Here is a 20,056-nt window from a genome sequence, read left to right as displayed (position 1 = left end):
AGAGCATGAGCTGCAGCAGCCCTGTGCTTTAAGAGTTGGACAAAGTTGACATACGTTTCATTAAAACAAGCTGCTCTCAGTACCTATCTGGCCTCGCTCCTCTGTGGCCCTCGGCTCCTCTTGAAGGACAGTGTTCGTACCAATTCCACTGGGTACAAAAGCCTAGATTATATTGTAATTAGAGAGATTCAAGCCTACTGATGACATTATAGGCGAACCATTTCTTGGAGCAAAAATCCCATTCACACGATGATGAGAGAGAACATGGGATTTCAGAATCAACACTTGTCTTATGTTTGCTATGACCGCTTCTCAGCCTTACTGCCACACAGCTCTGTAGTCTCCGTACCTGCCTTACATCCATTTATGCTAGAGAAAGAAAAAGCAAAGCAAAGAACGGCAATGCAGCAGGGCCAAGAACAATCACAGAGGAAGTGATCTGCCATCAAAGCTTTATTCCTGCACTTCGGTCCTGTGCAACACTGGTGCACACACACCTCTGGCTCACTAAGGAAGTGACATGCAGACGAGTGGCTAGGCTAGGGACATCAGTCACACTCTCTTCCTCAGATTCCTCCAATGAGCACCCACATGAGTTTACATAAGCCTGGATAATGATGCCCATCATCTGCACAGGGAACACAGATTCCACACTGGTGCGACCTGGCAAGTCTCCAGGGTGTCTAACAAAATCATATTCAGATGTTCGTTACTAGATTTGGGGGATGAAAATAGAAAAGAGTATAAACAAAGCATGCTTTTTGAGGTTTCTTGGGTCAGTTAGTAGAAAAATAGGTGTTTTCTTTGGGGATTTTTTTTTTGTTGTTTTTTTTTTTTTGTTTTATTTTTTCAGTGGAGAATTGTGAAGCTGGAATTCCTGAGTCGTCTTCCCCTTATTAGTCTTTAAGGGAGTGGGAGGCCTTGGCAGTCCGGCTGTTGACAAAGTCCGTCTTCTTAAACTGAGCCTTTAGAAGAAGCAGACAAAAATAGAAAATATAAAAATTCTCACATAAGAAAATGCCCCATCCATTTGTCAATTGAAGGATATTTAGGTTGTTTCCATTTTCTGGCTGTTGTGAACAGGGCAGCCGTGAACAGGCGTCTGTCTCACACAATGTCCTGAGGACATACGTCAAGGAGTCACAGAGCTGGTCATATAGTTGATTTATTTTTCACTCTCTGAGAATTTTCCATACTGATTTCCAGAATGGCTGCAACAGTGTGCAGTCCCAACAGTGAATGAGGTTGCTGCTTTCCCATAATCTTCACCTACTCTTTTCACTCTTAATCTTAGCATTCTGATGGGGAAAGAGGAAATCTCAAATACTGTTGAAATACTTTCTTGAAACAACCTATATGCCCTTCAGTTGATGACTGGATGATGAAACTAAAACATATTTTACTGAGTGAGGTGATCCAGACCCAGAGAACCAAGCCACATGTTCTCTCTTATTTTATGGCTCCTAGCTCTTAGTCTTCATATGGAAGCGTATAGCCTGGAGTATCTGCAGAAGCCAGAAGGAGAAAGGGGGGATCGAGGTTGGGCCAGAGTGAGGCAAAGGTTGGGCTAGGGAGCAATAAAGGAAAGGTGGGGTCTATGGAGTGAGGGAAAGTTCTTGAATGACAAGACACAGGTGACAGGAAGGTGGAAATGGAAAAGATGGGAACATTTTAATTGGAGATTTGGGGGGGGGCGGAATACAGACAAAAAGGGAAGGAGGAAGGATAAGGAACACTAAGGACGTTTGAAAAAGCATAGCAAATTATCTTATGTTTATTTAAAATTACATATATGTGTATACATGGATATAGAGCTTAATGACGTTATACCACTTGGGGTGATAATGTTTCCCTAAAGAGCCATGGACTATCTAACAAAACCTCTGGTACTACACATGAGAAACCCTCTTCTTCTTTGCTGGTCAAGGGAGACCATGAGACCCCCAAAGCAACATAAGCCATTACTATTTCCTGTGTTGCCTCCTAGAACTTGAAGGTAAATTCCTACTGCTGAAGACACCACACACTGTGCACAGAGGACTTGGAGGAAGCGAGCTGGAACTGACCTGGAAGCCTCCTCCTTAAGGAGTGGCTCTCACATATCAGTAGTTGCCAAGGGAGAGGATGATCAATCAGTAGTCGTCGTTCCCTGTAAAGCCTGTGTACCACAACAAGGACTGGACTGGCAAGATACACACAGTGCTCAAATCGTGGTGGCACTTCTGTCTGGGAGGTGATTAACAACTGTCTAATTGGGTTTATGACCACTCACTGTAGGGAAATACTGTTTGGTACTGTAAACTCTAGAGAGGTCATATCCCCAAGAGGAGTCTACTACTGCCATATCCTAAATCAGTATAATTTCTAATTTGTATTCTAATTACTTTTCCTTAGAGCCACAAAGAAGTGTAGCTCTCACTCATCACCAAAGAAGCTTCCTTTTGCAACATACAGAAATTATTACGGATATCTACAATGGATCAAAATGTAGAGAGTATGGGACTGTGGAGTGCCCTGCTGCAAGTGGTGCATCTGCGATGCAACCCTCTACCTAGAGCCCAGGGAGAATCATGGAAGAAAGGATAGAAAGATCCTATGAGCCAGAGGTTGCTAGATTGTATCGTGTCCCCTAGATATGGCAGGGGAAATGGATCCATGAACTTTCAATAATATAATCATTTGAACACAACCAGCAAACTGGCACTACCAGTTGACATATCAATGTGGACAAAGGAAATTCACATCGCCCTTCTAGATGAAGAGCCACAGGGATCAAGGGAGAGGAGAGAACCAAATGTTCCCAGGGATGAACTCCTACACAGGTTGTCAACTGTGGACATGAGCAAAGCTGAGTAGACTCAGTGGGTTCCATATGTGCGCGAGTACACACACACACACACACACACACACACACACACACACACACACACACGTGTATTCATGCGCATATGTATATACATGTAACAATAATACTTAAAGAAGAGAACCTGAATTTGCGAGAGAGGAACCAGAAGGGGAGGAAGGGGTAGAAATGTCGCAGATACTGTGCTCATGTATGAAATTCTCAAAAAACAAAACAAAACTACAAAAACATGTTCAAAAAACAAAGAAGGAAGAAGAGGAAGAAGAGGAGGAAGAGGATGATGACGAAGAGGAGGAAGAGCTATTTGCTGATCTCTCATGAGGGGTCAGGTCGAGTGTCAGGTTTTAGCTGGCCAGTGTTCTTACCTTCTTGTAGGCATTATGGAGCTCGGTGTGTGACCACAGAGAGTACAGGAGGACAGAGGCAGCTTTGCTGGCCTTGTTGGGGGCATAGCTGAAAGGACAGAGATGTGTCTGGGTCAGTGAGAATGTGCAGTTTTAGCCATTCCATTCACGTTTCTCAACTCTCTGCTCAGTGTGGCTTTAACAGTTGCCTCAAGCTCACTTTTCAGGAAGCTTTTAAATAAAATATATATGGTATATATGTGATATATATATATCTCACAAAGGTAGTGCTAATAAATGACCTATAAAGGAAAAATCCATGGTATTTATATACATTTTTAAGCCATTAATTACTTGTAGACCCTTACATTTATATAGTTATAATACACATTTACAGATTGCGACACAGAAAAACAACTGAAAATGTGTGTGCCTCTGAGACTAAAAAGGCCCCATCGATACAGGAGGAAAACGGTCTTCTCAAGTCAATGCATGTGCTCCTGTGGTAATACTTGCTAAAATAGCTTGAAATTATTTGTGTCTTCCACATAGGGCTGACAGAAGCTTACTCGATCACAAATCCAATTCCCCACCACATTTGACAATGGCACTGGTTTTTCATTGTTCCTTTTCTAAATCTGTCTTACACTTCCCATTTCTAGCTAGGGATCAGTTTCTTCGTGGATCTCACTACTTTCTATTACCGACCAAACCATGGTGGAACTTCCTTTTTCAAAGATTGTGGTTTATTTCCTGTGGCACAAAAGTCTACTGACGTGCAATCAAGACCACAGAAAGCAAACGACAATGAATACAAATTGTTCTGTGCATTAGTTGTTTGGCACTTGAGTTTTTTGTTTTAAAGATTTAATGGGGGAGAATCCCACTTTGCCTGTGGTCCACTATTCTTTTATTTTGTTTGGTTTTTCAAGACCGGGTTCTCTGTGTAGCCCTGGTTGTTCTCCCCGTACACCAGGCTGGACTCAGAACTCTGCCTGCTGAGTACTGGGATTAAAGTGTGTACAAACACCTCCTTGCTAGTCTGTCTGTCTGTATTTCTTTCCTTCTTCCTTCCTTCCTTCCTTCCTTCCTTCCTTTCTTTCTTTCTTTCTTTCTTTCTTTCTTTCTTTCTTTCTTTCTTCCTTCCTTCCTTCCTTCCTTCCTTTCTTTCTTTTTTTCTTCCTTCCTTAAGAATCACTTATATTTGTGGATCTCTGGTAGCTCTGAGAACAGAGTCAGATAGGAAATGAGTCCAAAGTTGTAGTGATATGGAAGGTAAATATCTTCTTTTTTTATTGGGTATTTCTTATTTACATTTAAATGTTATTCCCTTTCCTGGTTTCTTGTCCATAAGCTCCATATCTCCTCCCTCACCTTCTATAAGGGTGTTTCCCTCCACATCCATCCCTCCTTACCCCCCCTACACTGGGGGTCCAACCTTGGCAGGACCAAGAGCTTCTCCTTCCACTGGTGACAGCAAGGCCATCCTTTGCTACATATGCAGCTGGAGCCAGGGTCAGTCCATGTATAGTCTTTGGGTAGTGGTTTAGTCCCTGGAAGTTCTGGTTGGTTGGCATTGTTGTTCTTATGGGGTTGCAAGCCCCTCCAGCTCTTTCAATATTTTCTCTAACTCCTACAACGGGGGTCCATTCTCAGTTCAATGGTTGGCTGCTAGCATTCGCCTGTGTAATTGACATGTTCTGGCTGTGTCTCTTGGGAGAGATCTATATCGGGTTCCAGTCAGCATGCACTTTTTTTGTTCTCTCCATCTTTATTAAATTGGGTATTTCTTATTTACATTCAAACGTTATTCCCTTTCCTGGTTTCCAGGCCAACATCCCCCTAACCCCTCCCCCTTCCCTTATGTATGGGTGTTCCCCTCCCCATCCTCCCCCATTACTGCCCTTTCCCTCACAATCCCCTTCACTGGGGATCCAGCCTTGGCAGGGCCAAGGGCTGCCCCTTCCACCAGTGTCCCTACTAGGCTATTCATTGCTACCTATGAATTTGGAGCCCAGGGTCAGTCCATCAGTGGCTTAGTCCCTGGAAGCTCTGGTTGGTTGGCATTGTTGTTCATATGGGGTCTCAAGCCCCATTTTCAGCTCTTCCAGTCCTTTCTCTGATTCCTTCAACCAGGGTCCCATTCTCAGTTCAGTGATTTGTTGCTGGCATTCGCCTATGTATTTGCTGTATTCTGGCTGTGTCTCTCAGGAGAGATCTACATCCGGTTCCTGTTGGCCTGTACTTCTTTGCTTCATCCACCTTATCTAGTTTGGTGGCTGTATATGTATGGGCCACATGTGGGGCAGGCTCTGAATGGGTGATCCTTCAGTCTCTGTTCTAAACTTTGCCTCCCTATCCCCTTCCAAGGGTATTCTTGTTCCCTTTTTAAAGAAGGAGTGAAGCATCCACATTTTCATCATCCTTCTTGAGTTTCATGTGTTCTGTGCATCTTGGGTAATTCAAGCATTTGGGCTAATATCCACTTATCAATGATTGCAAATCATGTGTGTTTTCCTGTGATTAGGTTACTTCACTCAGGATGACATTTTCCAGTTCCATCCATTTGCCTATGAATTTCATAAAGTCATTGTTTTTGATAGCTGAGTAGTACTCCATTGTGTAGATGTACCACATTTTCTGTATCCATTCCTCTGTTGAAGGGCATCTGGGTTCTTTCCAGCTTCTGGCTATTATAAATAAGGCTGCCATGAACATGGTGGAGAATGTGTCTTTGTTATATGTTGGGGCATCTTTTGGGTATATGCCCAAGAGAGGTATAGCTGGGTCCTCAGGTAGTGCATGTCCAATTTTCTGAGGAACCTCCAGACTGATTTTTATAGAGGTTATACCAGTTTGTAATCCCACCAACAATGGAGGAGATTTCTTTCTTCACATCCTCACCAGCATCTGTTGTCACCTGAGTTTTTTTATCTTAGCCATTGGTGTGAGGTGGACTCTCAGGGTTCTTTTGATTTGCATTTCCCTGATGACTAAGGATGTTGAACATTTCTTTAGGTACTTTTCTGACATTCAATAGTCCTCAACTGAGAATTCTTTATTTAACTTTGTACCCCATTTTTTAATAGGGTTATTTGGCTCTCTTGAGTCTAACTTCTTGAGTTCTTTGTATATTTTGGATATTCCATGAGCGTAGTCTATCATTCTTAAATCACAATCATTGCTCTGGGAAGCTAACCCATCACACCAGTAACTACTAGAGTTCACAAGTAAAGAAACCACGGAGTCTGACTTTTAGAAGAGAATGGATGTCCAAGCTTGGCTGACTCAGTTCTTTCCTTGCCCAATAACCAAGAACTAGAGGAGATGCAGCCCTGGTCTGTGATGCTGCTTGGGGCTACGCTGCCCATAGGATTCAGGAAAGAGTAAGTGCAGCTATAACATTTATACAGCACCGATGGCAGGCAAATAGAGACCGTGATGGGCAGGTACTAAGAGACTTACCCTTCTCCTATGCTGATGGTCATAATTTTCTGCAGCCCTCCAGTGTTCAGAAGGTCTCGTGCATTCTGGTAACTATTTTGCATTAAATTGTTCAACGTATAGCAAGCAGAAGCTGTAGTTTCAGTGAGGAGGTCAGTACTTGGGACTGTGTCAGGAATTATAGAAACCAAATCTGGTAGAGTTTCTTTAGCTACAAATGGAAAGAAAAACAATGCTTGATTAGAAAGATTTTTCCTTTAGGAGAATATGTGCGTACATGTGTGTGTGCCACACGCACATGAGTATTCAGTATGTGTGCCTACCACACATGCACATGCAAGTCAAAGTAGGCTATACCTGTTTTTCTTGTTCCCTTTCCATCTACCATGTTGAGACAGGGGCTCTACCTAGACCAGAAGCCTGGTTTTCTGGGTGTGCTGGCTGGCCAGGAAGCTCTGAGGTCTCCCTATCCCACCTCCAAGTGCTGGGGTCACCAGTCACCGGGTGACAAACGTATGGAAAGATGCTGAGTCTCTATAATCAAATCTGAAGATCTTTCCAGAGAGGATGTCCTGTTCTCAGTGTGCCGCAAACCTTTCCAGAGGTAAGGTGACATCAATATCAAGAATTTTGAAATTTCATATTCTTCAACCAATTCCATTTCGGCAATGCAGATATTACTTTAAAGGTGGAAAAAGACTTCTACAAAGATATTTCATACATATGTATATATATATGTATATATATATATATATATATAAACATCATAAAGGTATAACTATCCTATAGGCATATCTTTAGTTAACTAAAATAAACTTGAAAAAAAGAATCAAGTTTCTCATTCAGCTCAAGAGAGGAGGATTTAACCACCTTTCCTTAAACCAAGGACCAATCCACAGTAGATTCTTCAGATCCCTGGTTCTGCAGGGCATACAAGCTACCTTCTCATCTCTGACGAATTTCTCTAATGTACAGTACTGGAAATAACACGCTCTTTCTCCACAGGTTGTCCTGAGTGAGCTCAGGAGTTAATGAACATTACTTTGGCCACACATACTAAGCTCTCAAAAGATGACGTTTTCATCAGAAGGTTAAACCACCAATTGAAGACCTTGAGAACATGAGTATTCCTTTTACAACTTATGGACAACATGGAAATAGTTGCGAGCCAGGTAACAGGAAGGCCTGAGCTGCTCACTGAACTGTGCCAACTCCTCCTCATCACCACACCCCACCAGGGGATCCCTTCCATAGAGTTTTTTTGTTTTGTTTTGTTTTGTTTTTGTCACCTTTACTTGTCTTAGGACAATACATGTATGAAAATACATTCTATAACATACTATGGGAAGCTGTCTATCTGAACCTGTAGTCACGATATATTCATTCCCCTGCCCCATCTCAATAAACTAACAAACAAATAAATAAATGAAAACCTACCTATCTAGAAATCTCATTAAAAATACAACATGCATTGAAATGGATTTTTACTTATTCCTGGCTACTAAAACTCAGAAATGAGATAGGTCTTATTGTTTAAATTGAAGATAGATAAAATTGGCAATTTTAAAATGACATGTATGTTGCTGACAAACGTGCGGATGAGACCCACCCACTGAATGGAACAGCTGATGGGGCGAGAGGTGCGATGCAAATCTAATCAAAGCAAATTAGCTAAAAGGCTGGATATTAGGCCAATCCAATGCCAGTGAATGAGGGCACCTGCCCCAGCCTGTGGGGTAGCAAAGCCAGGCTATTTATCTCCTGCTTTCCTGCACTTGGATATTCAGAATGCACCTAGGGTAATTAGACCAACCACTCACCAATTTCATTCTGCAGAGAAAGATTCCGTGACAAATTCCTCAGCAGGGAGACTGCAGTCTTTTTCACACTGGGATCACCCACGTGCAGCATCTTCCGGGTGTGCTGAAGACCATTTTCCTTCTGGACAACCATGCGAGCTACCGATGTGGGTATCTGTTGTGAGACACATCCTGTAAATGCTATCACACTTGCTATCAGAGAAGTTCTCTGTAGATTCCAAAGGTTGAGGGAGGATAAAAGCTAGAACTGTAATGAAAGCGGTTTACAGATATTTTCTTTTAAATCTTCTGGATTTTCAATATAGTTAATTAATAAAAATATCTTTCCAGTATTTTTAAACAATTAAAAGTTGGTTACTTTTTGCTATTTTGCATCTGTGTATAGGTAAAATAGGTCTGATATTACTTTGTGCTTCACATAAAATTTTTAATGTTTGTCTGTGTGTGTGTGTGTGTGTGTGTGTGTGTGTTGTGTGTGTGTACACGCTCCTGTAAACGCTTGTAGAAGACAGAGGAGGGCATCAGGTGTCTTCTGTCATTCCCCATTTTATTCCCTTGAGCTAGGGCTTCAGTGAACCTGACTTTTGGTGTTTCTGCTAGGCTGACCAGCAAGCTCTTGGGATCTACATGTTTCCATTACCTCAGGGTGGCCATGTTGGCTTTTAATGTGCATGAAGGGCAGTCAAATTAAGGTTCTTATGCTCGCAAGTAAGTCTATGTGACCACTGAGCATCCCACAAGGTTTGAATGATATAAACTTAATTGGATAGTATGTTTTCTAGCATCTTGAACTATTCAGTTAAGATAAGCTCTTCTTTGTGGTCTTGGTACAGTTTGGCCACACAGATGCTAGCCACTTAGCTGAGGCTAAGTGAAGACTACAGCTAAGACTTGGTGGACCTGGGTCTCTGCTTTCCTGGATTGCCAACTGAGGTGAGAAAATGTAAGCTTCTTTCTTACCGATTTGCTTCATTTACTGGTTGATGTTTAGTTATTATTCTGTTATTCTGGTTCAAGTTTCAGGGATTAACATATTTCCACAAACTTATTTATTTCTAAATTACAAACCCAATTCATTCTGAAAAGAGAATTGGGATTTTAAAGAAATGCTTTTATTGATCTTTGAGAATTTCATACAATGTATTTTGGTCATATTTATCCTTCCCTCCTAACTCCTTCCTGATCCAGCCTCAGATCCTCCATATCCAGCCAACTTCGAGTTTTCTTCTTTTAAAAACCCTTGATATACCTGCCTCTCTAGTATACCCACCAATGTATTTTAAACTTGCCTTGATTTATGATTTTTTTTTGTTCTGTAAAACTATAAAAACGTCATGAAACTTCTTTCACATTGCAATATGGAATGTGAAGTAGCCTAAAGCTGTGTTCCCTGACAATGGTCATTCATGATAAACTCCAGAATAAACTATCTTATTCACCTTCTAAAAAGAAAAGAGGAAGAAAGAAACTCGTCCAGTGCAACTGGTGCTGCTCAGTCACTATTAGATATGGGCCTGCACTGGAGTATGGCTGACTTACCAGGGACATAGCACCAGAGAAACACAACTTTCCTTTTCTCAGTGGCTGTCAATTCCAATGGCTCCTCAGAGGTGGGGCTCTGGGTTTTCCTCCACCCCTAGCACTTGGATTTGTCTGTCTTGAGTTTGTGTGCGTCTTATGTGTGCCCTCGTACTTCTGTGAGTTCCTATGGATTCTCACTGCTGGGTAAAGGGGGAAAAGATAATCCACATTGCTAGTTGGATTATCTTTTCTTACCATGTAACTTGCTATGTAGACCAGGCTACCTCTGAATTTACTGAGATCTCTCTGCTCTGCGTCCTGAGCACTGGGATTAAAGTCTGGGCCACTATGCTGGCATGGATTACTGTCATCTATGTATCTGAGACTACTGCTGTCCCAGGTCTAGGAAAATTCTTACTGAGGATCTAAATGTTGATCCGGCCCCCTTTAGCATCAAGAGCTCTCAAAACTGGAGCCTTAGCTTGTGTCTTTGACTTTATAGTAAACTTCTGTTTGAAGCTAATATGAGCTACTATGACAAAATTCTTGTGATTCTTAACCATTCTTCAGGACGTTTATCATTTATTGTCTCATAAACAGCTTGCCTCTTACCACATGTACTCTTCATTTTTTCCACTCTACTTTCCAGACTTGAATCTCTTAATATAGAGCCACAGGTGGTGGACTACCGATCACAAAAACGGTTTTGTGTTTGAACCTATATTCCTAGGAAAGTCGTATATTACTTTACTAGAGTCTCAAACTTTCAATGGCTCAACAAGTTTAATAGTTAATACTTGAAAATAGTTTTTACATTATAGTGACTATATGTCATTCACCAATTGTTCTCTACGTAGATTATTTCCCCCAGAGTTATCCAGAGAGGAAGGTATTAATATAATAATAATATTAATATAATAATAATTAAAATAATATATGAACAATCCCAGACCTTGGGTCAAGAGCAAGGATAGGCATTCCTTTATTTCCAATATGCCATCTAGACATATACTTCTGAAGGCTATGAAGACTGGCTGTCAGTCTTCTCTACTTCCTATCCATGGAGCTGAGCAGACTAACCTCTTCACACTTCCCAGGACTAACCACTCACACATCCCAGGACTAAGGAATTCACACTTCTCAGGACTAAGGAATTCACACTTCCCAGGACTAAGGAATTCACACTTCCCAGGACTAACCACTCACTTCCCAGGACTAACCACTCACTTCCCAGGACTAAGGAATTCACACTTCCCAGGACTAACCACTCACTTTCCAGGACTATCACATAATTGCCATTAACAATGCTAACATCCCAGTTTAATTTCACCTACCCACCAACACTGTATTGTTGGGTCATTCAGCGTTTTGCCTTTTCTGATTTTTAGATTTGTTCCAGTGCTAGAATAACATTCCTAGATTTGCATTTCTACAAACTTATTCATCCAGACATCCCCATGATCTCAATAGTGATAATAAACTTGAGGGTTTTTCTTTTTTTAGGCCAGGCCTGGTGGCACAAACCTCTAATAATAGAATAGATGTACGTGAATCTCTTATGAGTCCAAGGCCAGCCTGGTCTACAGAGTGAGTTCCAGGACAGCCAGAGCTGTGTAAGAGACCCTGTCTCAAAAAAAAAAAAAAATCTTTATAAATAAGGGGCTGGAGAGATAGCTCAGATGTTAAGAGCACTGGCTTCTCTTCCAGAGGATCTGGGTTCAATTCCTAGCACCCACATTGTAGCTCACAGCTGTCTGTAACTCCAGTTCCAAGGGGTCTGATGCCCTCACACAGACATAGATGCAGGCAAAACATTAATGCACATGAAATTAAAAACACAAACAAAACGTGCTGATTTTAAATACCAATGGTTGTCACCTTCAGAATAACGTTCAAACCTCTTAGTGTAGCTCATGCTGTTCTTCCTCATTTGGCTTCCCCTCCTCTACCATTAGTTCCTAATCATCTAGGTAAAAATGACTTTGTTCCATATTTTCTCATTTGAGTTTCTTCGAACAATGGAGTTCTTCCTTTCTCTTTGTTCACAAGCAAGCTTATGACAAATCAAATAAATGATTGATTGTATTCTCCACCACAGTGCAATGATAAGATGACCTTATCACTTCACAGTTTTATTTACAACAAATAAGCTTCTATATGAAGACACTTTATATAGGAAGCGAATACATTTCCTCAAATGTTTCTGTTCCCTCAAAGAATGTTTTTATCAGATATATAACTGAAGATCAGCTATGTAACGAACTATTTTGGAGTGCTTACTTTATAAGCAAGGTACTATAGGCTTAGTTCAAATAATAATTTAAAATAGAATACATAAATACATAATATACACACACATATGGTATAGGCAATAATCTTCTGCTATGTGCTTTGACATTGATGATAAAAAGTAAGTCACTGGGAAAGAGAATGGGTGGGCTCTGTGCTGTGGGTGAGTTTCCAAAACACAGGCATGCGGGGGTCCTTTCAAATCCCGTGATATCGTTGACATTGTGTTCTTACCTACAAAGACCAAATGCACTGCTTCTTTTGGTGTAAACTTTGGCTTTCTGTGAGGGAGCATTCCTTTATGGGTAGTGTAAGTGGCAAGTGACCCCAGTCAGTGCAAACCTGTACCCTGGGCACTTTACCCAGTCAGGGCCAACTAACATCACAGTCTCTTTCCAAAGCACAACTGAGATGCAAACGGGACCAGTGAGACACATTTGCTGAGTTCTTAATAGCACTACTTGTAAGGACACCAGAATAATAAGATGTACCCCTGCAGTCATTCCTAGCTATCCTCACTCCTGTGAAATGAATCCAGGAAACAGAATCCAGAGATGGAGTGAGGTATTCAAGACTAATCATGAAGGAAAAGAGACCAAGCCCAAACCTCTTAATTCCACGATGTGAGAAATTCCTTCCTTTCCTTCTCAACTAGCTTGAAGCAGTGATATAAGGCCTGTAATGGAGGAAGAACTAAGCAATATAAAAGCTACTGTATCGTCTGCTTGTAAGCGTAGTCTGACACAGCTGTACAGACAGTAAGGCTGAAGGTGGTGGAAGGCCTTGTTGTGTCTGAGACCTATCTTGGCTGGAATGAGGAAACCTTTGCTTCTGCCTGGTTGCTCTGAGCTAAACATGTCTACAGTGACCTCATTTAAGAAGTAGAAAAACTGGCATGAGACTTACCGGGCCGCTTCCTGCTGTGAGGTTCTGGAGGGCTCCCAAGGATGCCTCTTGGGTATAGTTTCGGGAACTCTTGGCAATTAAGGACAAATACATCCTTATCACAATGGAATGCCACAGCCACTCAATGCCGCGGGGACTGCTCCTTTCCTCTGGCATTGGCATGTCTTGGTATTGCTAGGTACACACAGAGCAAATGCACTTCAAGTGATGCCTACAGTTGTGCACCCACACTGACAGACCAGAAACACTGGAAAGACTAACAAATCACAAAAACAGTATATTCAATCACTTAACTTTTAGCTCACAGTAATTATTGTTTTCTAAGAAACGTTCACATTCTTCACCTTACATATCACAGTAAGGGAATTAAATACAGGTCCTTACATTTAACCTAAATTCTAAATGGTCACCATCACTTTGAAGACAAGAAAAACAAGTCCGTTTCCTCAGATGCTTATAGAGTGGTTTGGAATAGTATCAATTTACCAGCCATTTTCCAAATTTAAGAATACCACAACACTAAAAACATGGTAGTTCCCATTTTTTTTTTCATATTTATGTTAGTTTTGGAAGAGATACGCATCTTCCTAGGAAACTTACTCTTAATGTGCTCATGTTTTGTTTTTTAGGTTTCAGGTAATGCTCAAACAATGGCTGTACCTGGCCCACAAAGGACACAGGGCAGCATGGTTTAACAGCACAAGCTGGGAGCCGGATGAGTGGGGATTAAACATTATCCTTGTCACCCAAACACTCAATGTAGGGAAACTAAATGAGCTCTCTGTTCCTGTTTCCTTCCTGAAGCCTCATGGGAGGGCTGATGCGAGAACTAAAATAATCTGAAACAGTAGCCGACATGAGAGCAGGAATCAGAGCCTCCAACCCCACTCCCCCTTTGTCCCCATCTCCAACCCACGTCTCTCAAAGATCCCCCATTATACCTCCTTTACTTTTCTACTCCGGCTGCCAAAACACCCGATGCTTTTGTTACTGTTGGTCTGGATATTCCGGTTTTGCATGTAGATACTCTGGGAATATTTCTCTGGGAGCTCAGCCTCCAGCTGGTAGGAGAGGTTATGAAGAATGCATACGCAGTTCTCTGTGGCCTGAGGAAACAGGACGTGAATACTGCTCAGTTGCACACTGACGTCCCTTTCAGATAACAAGGTTGTTTAAGGTTCGGCTCTTACAATTAGTGTGCTGCTTGGACCTAAGGCATGCAGGAATTACTGAGGCTAGCTGAAACGGCTAACGTTAGAACATGAATGAATGGTCAGGAGTACTATGCTAAAACACAGAATCCAAGCTTCTTAAAATGGTGGTAGCCTCCCCCAACCCCCTTTAAAAACATATCTGGAGACTGAACCCAGGGCTTCTTACACAGTACACAAATGCTCTACCACTGAGCTATAGTTCTAGCCCCTTAGCATATTTCTAAAAAACACGTATGTCCGGAACAACTTCAAACTTCACATACATAAATTGGCAGCTACACTAAGATGGGAATAAAATAGGACACTGCTTATATATAGTGACCAATCGGGAGGCTACTGTAGAAACTAGAGCAAAGGACACACAAATGTAAGGGCAGATATGGCACTGGAGAAGTGGCATATAGTGTACTGCCTGTGCATGCAGGGAGAGCGGGCCTGTGCATGCAGGGAGGGAGGGCCTGTGCATGCAGGGAGGGCCTGTGCATGCAGGGAGGGCCTGTGCATGCAGGGAGGGAGGGGAGGGCCTGTGCACAGGCAGGGAGGGGGGAGGGAGGGCCTGTGCATGCAGGGGAGGGAGGGCCTGTGCATGCAGGGAGTGCATGCAGGGAGGGCCTGTGCATGCAGGGGGGAGGAGGCAGGGGAGGGGGCCTGTGCATGCAGGGAGGGCCTGTGCATGCAGGGAGGGCCTGTGCATGCAGGGAGGGAGGGCCTGTGCATGCAGGGAGGGAGGGCCTGTCCATGCAGGGAGGGCCTGAGCATGCAGGGATAGCGGGCCTGTGCATGCAGGGAGGGAGGGCTTGTATGGGGAGGGCTGTGGGGGGAGGGAGGGCCTGTGCATGCAGGGGAGGGAGGGCCTGTGCATGCAGGGAGGGAGGGCCTGTGCATGCAGGGAGGGAGGGCCTGTGCATGCAGGGAGGGCCTGTGCATGCAGGGAGGGCCTGTGCATGCAGGGAGGGAGGGCCTGTGCATGCAGGGGAGGGAGGGCCTGTGCATGCAGGGGAGGGAGGCCTGTGCATGCAGGGAGAGGGGGCCTGTGCATGCAGGGGAGGGCCTGTGGAGGGGAGGGGCCTGTGCATGCAGGGGAGGGGAGGCCTGTGCATGCAGGGAGAGAGGGCCTGCATGCATGCAGGGGGAGGCCTGTATGCAGGGGAGGGGAGAGGGAGGGCCTGTGCATGCAGGGGTAGGGGGAGGGAGGGCCCAGCATACAGGGAGGGAGGGCCTGTCCATGCAGGGAGGAGGGGCCTGTGCATGCAGGAGGGAGGCCTGTATGCAGGGGAGGGAGAGGGCCTGGAGGGAGGGGGCCTGTGTCCATGCAGGGGGAGGGCCTGCAGGGGAGCATGCAGGGAGAGGGCCTGCATGGAAGAGGGCCTGTCCATGCAACATGGGGAGGCATGGAAGAGAACCAAGCCATTCAGATTCGCCTTCTTTTGATGAATGGTGATAATTCACTTGGTCCTCTATTCCTCAGTCCATTGTATACACAATTCTACAGAAGGAACCTAAGATAGATGCCACACATGTCAGGCCAGTGCGTTACCACTGACCTATAATCTCCATCCACGGACAAGCTGGTGTTAGAGTACAACGACTGTGGCAATGGAAGAGATGAATTCAAGCTGACTGTTGAACATGTGGTGTCTATGTTCCTGAAGAACATCCACACTGAGTTGTTAAAAGGTTTGTTGGAAACTTAGCTCTGGAAAAACTTCTAGCCTAAGGCTAGATAGAAAAATGTAAGTGTTAGCTGAGTACTGGTGATTCACACCTTTAATCCCAGTACTTGAAAGGCAGAAGCAGGTGGATCTCTGTAAGTTTGAGGCCGGTGTGGTCTACAGAACTAGTTTCAGGTCAACCAGATCTACACAAAAGAAAGTCTATCTTGGAAAAAAAAGGAAAGAAAATTTAAGTGCCTAAGCATGTAATGAAAACTCTGGCTTTAGCACGTAAGTCAAGGAACTAAACTACACCAAGCAAGTATTTTAATATTTGAAGCATCTTAGTAAGTCACGGTGGGTAATTTGCATGAGGAAGATTAACTGTGGCATTACCTTATCATCTGGCTGGTAGTCTGCAATGGTTCCTCTGACATAATGGACCAATGAATCAATGAGACCATCACACCTCCTCATCACCTTCCTCCCATCGGGGCCAGCGGAGCTCATGTTTCTTTCAAGAACAATGAGAAAAAGTAAGATGTAGTCTATGTATCCTAAAGGCTTGAGTAAGTCACGCGCTATGCATCCCAAAGGTCTGTGTAAGATGTGTCCTACGAACCCAATAGACCTGAGTCTCAAGCTTGTCACCAGTCCAGGAAACCATCCTAATGTCAAACGTGAGACCGTAAGGACAGGATGCCATCGTGAGTCACCCACCTGCTGCACTCCATGGTAGCAAGGCCCAGACAGGGTTCATATGGTCTTGCCCATAGTTTTGAGAGGCAGATATGAGGCAAATGTTTACAAGTAAAGAAACACAGCACACTAGATATAGCATTATGCTGTGTGTCCATGTCCCAGTTTTCTCCACGTCTTAGCTCTAAACAACTTAATGCTGTTCTGGGCCTCACTTTCCTCAGTGGTAAAAGTGTGCTGGTCTCTGTTACTCGAGTCTTGAAGGTTTTTATACAAACTTGTTATCGACAAATATTAAGCCTGGGCCTCTAAAACATGATAGTCCTCCCTTTCAAATGGCAGAGAGCTAAGCTATCAGAGAAAACATACTTTCCAGGGTCTGTGATGCCAGAACCCTGACCTATAAATATCTTTGTGCTTAGTCTTTTTCTAATTTTGCTAGGCCATGACCACAGTGGAGGCCGCTTCCTTATAGAGGAAGGTAACTTATCAAATATGGGAACGCAAAGTGTGCTCTTATCACACTTCGGACTCGGGCCGCATTGTATTCTGGTATTATTGTTTCTAGATTCCCTTGCATTAACTTTTTCTTTTAATCATTTACCACTCAATATGAGTGAAAGAGGCTGTGGAGACAGCAGCAGTTAAGATTCTAACTGTGCTCACTGAGGACCAGGCTCGGTTCCCCGCACCCATGTCTGGTGTCTGGTGTCTGGTGTCTGGTGTGAGACAATCTCTAGTTCCAGAGGACCTGATGCCATCTGGTTTACTGAGTTCCCACAAGTACGTGGGACACACAAACTCAGTCAAGCATATACATGGAATAAAAAGAATACTAAAAATAAATTAGGTTTTAGAATTGGAGAACTGTCTCCTATTCCCTTTTCCAACTTTAATTGAAATATCTCTAAATATTACTATTTTTCCCACTTTATTTTTATGCAATTGGGTCTGTGGACTATGTCCACTCAGTGTCTGTGGGAGTCAGAAGAGGGAATGAAATCCTCCAAAAATGAAGTTACAGATGCTTGTGAGATATTACGTGAAGGCTGGGAATTGAGCCTGGGTCCTCTGTAAGGCTCTAAGCTGCTGAGCTCTCTCCAGTCCTATAGGAGGACTACTTTCTCTCTCTTACCTAGAGAGGTGCAGCAGAGTAAAAGCCTTATCCAACATTCATTCTTTTTGCTCTTCGTGTAGCAAATACCATATGTTCCCAACCACGAGAAACTGTATTTTATGTATGAAAGCTTTTGACTTTTTTCTAACCTCTGGATTAGAGAATTGACCCTTTAAAATTGCTCTGACAAGTCAGAAGGTCTGTCTTGCTCACTAGCTGAACCTTCTGCATAGTTTGGAAGGGGACTTGGCTTTGTCTAACCCAGAGTGTCTGTTCTGGCTAAGATGGTGGTGCAATTGGCTTTGCTGCCGGTTTCTCAGCAGTAAACTTGTCTTGTCGCCTATTATCCTGGCACTACTTGCTCAAAATAGGGCTTATCAGGAGTTCCTGGCAGTCAATACCTTTGCTGACAGAAAGTACACAGAATCCTGATGCCCCACTACTGTCCCTGCATAGCAAAAATATTTCCCATCTTACTCAGCCAGCCAAAAATACAAACAAGGGCAGATTATACCACTTCACCTATGAACAGAAATCATTTGACAAAAAGTATTTTACTATTATACTACTCTGATAAAAACCAATAATTTATGTAAAATGGCATTTATCTGAAAGCATTTTCCAGTAGCTAATCTTTAAAGCTGTAGGAAATGGAATTAACACTGTAAAAGGTTACATTGTAAAAGGTTACATTTGTGTTACCTTAACATGGAAAGTACCTCAGAAGTATAAATTAAATATACCAAAATAACAACCTTATTGCAAAGTCAAAATGAGCTTCTAAATCAGTCCTCAGTAACAAGCAAGCCATGAGGGGAAGATGGCGCTCATTGAAGGCAATATTAATTTCAACTAGGCCCAAAAGCAATATCTGCAGCCAGAGATTGACATTAGGACCCTGTGCCCCAATATAGCTTTTAATGGAGTCAGGAAACTGATTCTGAGCCCAGTGCATCTCTGAAGTGTCTTGGACTTGGCAGTTTTAAATGTTTCAGATTCCTTGTCTGGAGCAGATTCTGTGATTTTTGGACTATTTCCAAGACAGTTTCCCTTTCACATTCCTGAGTCGCATGAAGACAGCAAAAGCCACCTTGGCCCTTGCTAGAATTAAAAGGAAGACTGTTGTGTCCCTTTGAAGATTAATGGCATCATGATGGAATCGTCATTCATACAGTGACCTAAAGCATAGGAATAGAATTTCAATAGCACAGAGAACCGCCCCAAGAACTGACAAATGAGACTACGTGAAATTAAAAGGTTTCTGAACAGAAAAAGAAACAGAATAGACAGACAGCCCAAGGAATAAGAGAAAAAAAAATGTCCACCTATACCTTAAACACCAGGTTAATAGTTAGATCATATAAAGGATGTCGGACATTAAACCAAAGAAACAAAGCTGTCAGTCAACAAACAAGCCAACGATCTGCACAGTTTTCAGAAGAAGAAATGCAAATGGACTAGGGGTGAGATTGAGTTGGAACACTTCTCTAGCATGCATAAGTCTTAGGTCAATTCCCTGGAGACTTGAAACAAAACTAACAACAAAAAAAGACCCTCTATAAAACAAACAAACAAACAAACAAACAAACAAACAAAAGACCCTCTATAAAACAAACAGACAAAAAAGACCCTCTATAAAACAAAACCAAACAAGAAACTGTTCAGTATTTCTAGTCATGAGAGAAATGTAAATTAAAACTACTTTGAGATAATATTTCAGCCTTGTCAGAATGACCATCAAGAAAGCAAATGACAACAAATGCTGGAGAGGATATGAGGAAAGAGGAGCCTTAGATACTATTAGTACGAAGGGAAGCTTATGTAATCACTCGAAGTCCTAAAAGAAAATTACCTGGGCATATACAGGGCTCTGTTCTACCGTAGAGATGTGTGCACGTCCATGTTTGTGGCTGCTGTACTTACAATAGGGAAGAAACACAACCAGCCTGACAGCCATCAAAAGATGAATGGACAATGACAATTTTGGACATATACAAAATGAATTTTGTTCAACTATAAGAAAGCAAGTGTCAGGAAAATGGGTTAGGTTAGGAAACATACCAAGGAAAGCCAGGCTTCTATACAATTCCTGCCTCTGAGTATTAAACATGCATCTCCAAGTAGGAGGAAACGGAGAGGCAGGAAACTAAGGAAGTGAGGTGTTGAGGACTGGGCTGAGCCAAGGCT

At 42.8% G+C, this 20,056-nt stretch overlaps 1 protein-coding gene across 1 annotated transcript in view; it reads right to left on the bottom strand.

Annotated features, from left to right (window-relative positions):
* Positions 1 to 435: 435 nt before the first annotated feature.
* Pkp2 (plakophilin 2) overlaps positions 436 to 20,056 on the bottom strand; it is a 70,630-nt gene continuing 51,009 nt past the window's right edge. Inside the window, exons 7-13 of the mRNA XM_032899809.1 lie at positions 16,450 to 16,567; positions 14,129 to 14,293; positions 13,188 to 13,361; positions 8,472 to 8,625; positions 6,673 to 6,862; positions 3,229 to 3,316; positions 436 to 965 (exon numbers count right to left, since the gene is read on the bottom strand). Coding sequence (XP_032755700.1) covers positions 897 to 965; positions 3,229 to 3,316; positions 6,673 to 6,862; positions 8,472 to 8,625; positions 13,188 to 13,361; positions 14,129 to 14,293; positions 16,450 to 16,567 — 958 coding nt within the window. The 3' untranslated portion in view covers positions 436 to 896. The remainder of the gene's footprint in view (positions 966 to 3,228; positions 3,317 to 6,672; positions 6,863 to 8,471; positions 8,626 to 13,187; positions 13,362 to 14,128; positions 14,294 to 16,449; positions 16,568 to 20,056) is intronic.

The sequence above is a fragment of the Rattus rattus genome, chromosome 4 (genome assembly GCF_011064425.1).
Source record: "Rattus rattus isolate New Zealand chromosome 4, Rrattus_CSIRO_v1, whole genome shotgun sequence".
Classification (NCBI taxonomy): domain Eukaryota; kingdom Metazoa; phylum Chordata; class Mammalia; order Rodentia; family Muridae; genus Rattus; species Rattus rattus.
The sequence above is the reverse complement of the archived record's forward strand: the minus strand, read 5'-3'. Positions and strand labels throughout refer to the sequence as shown.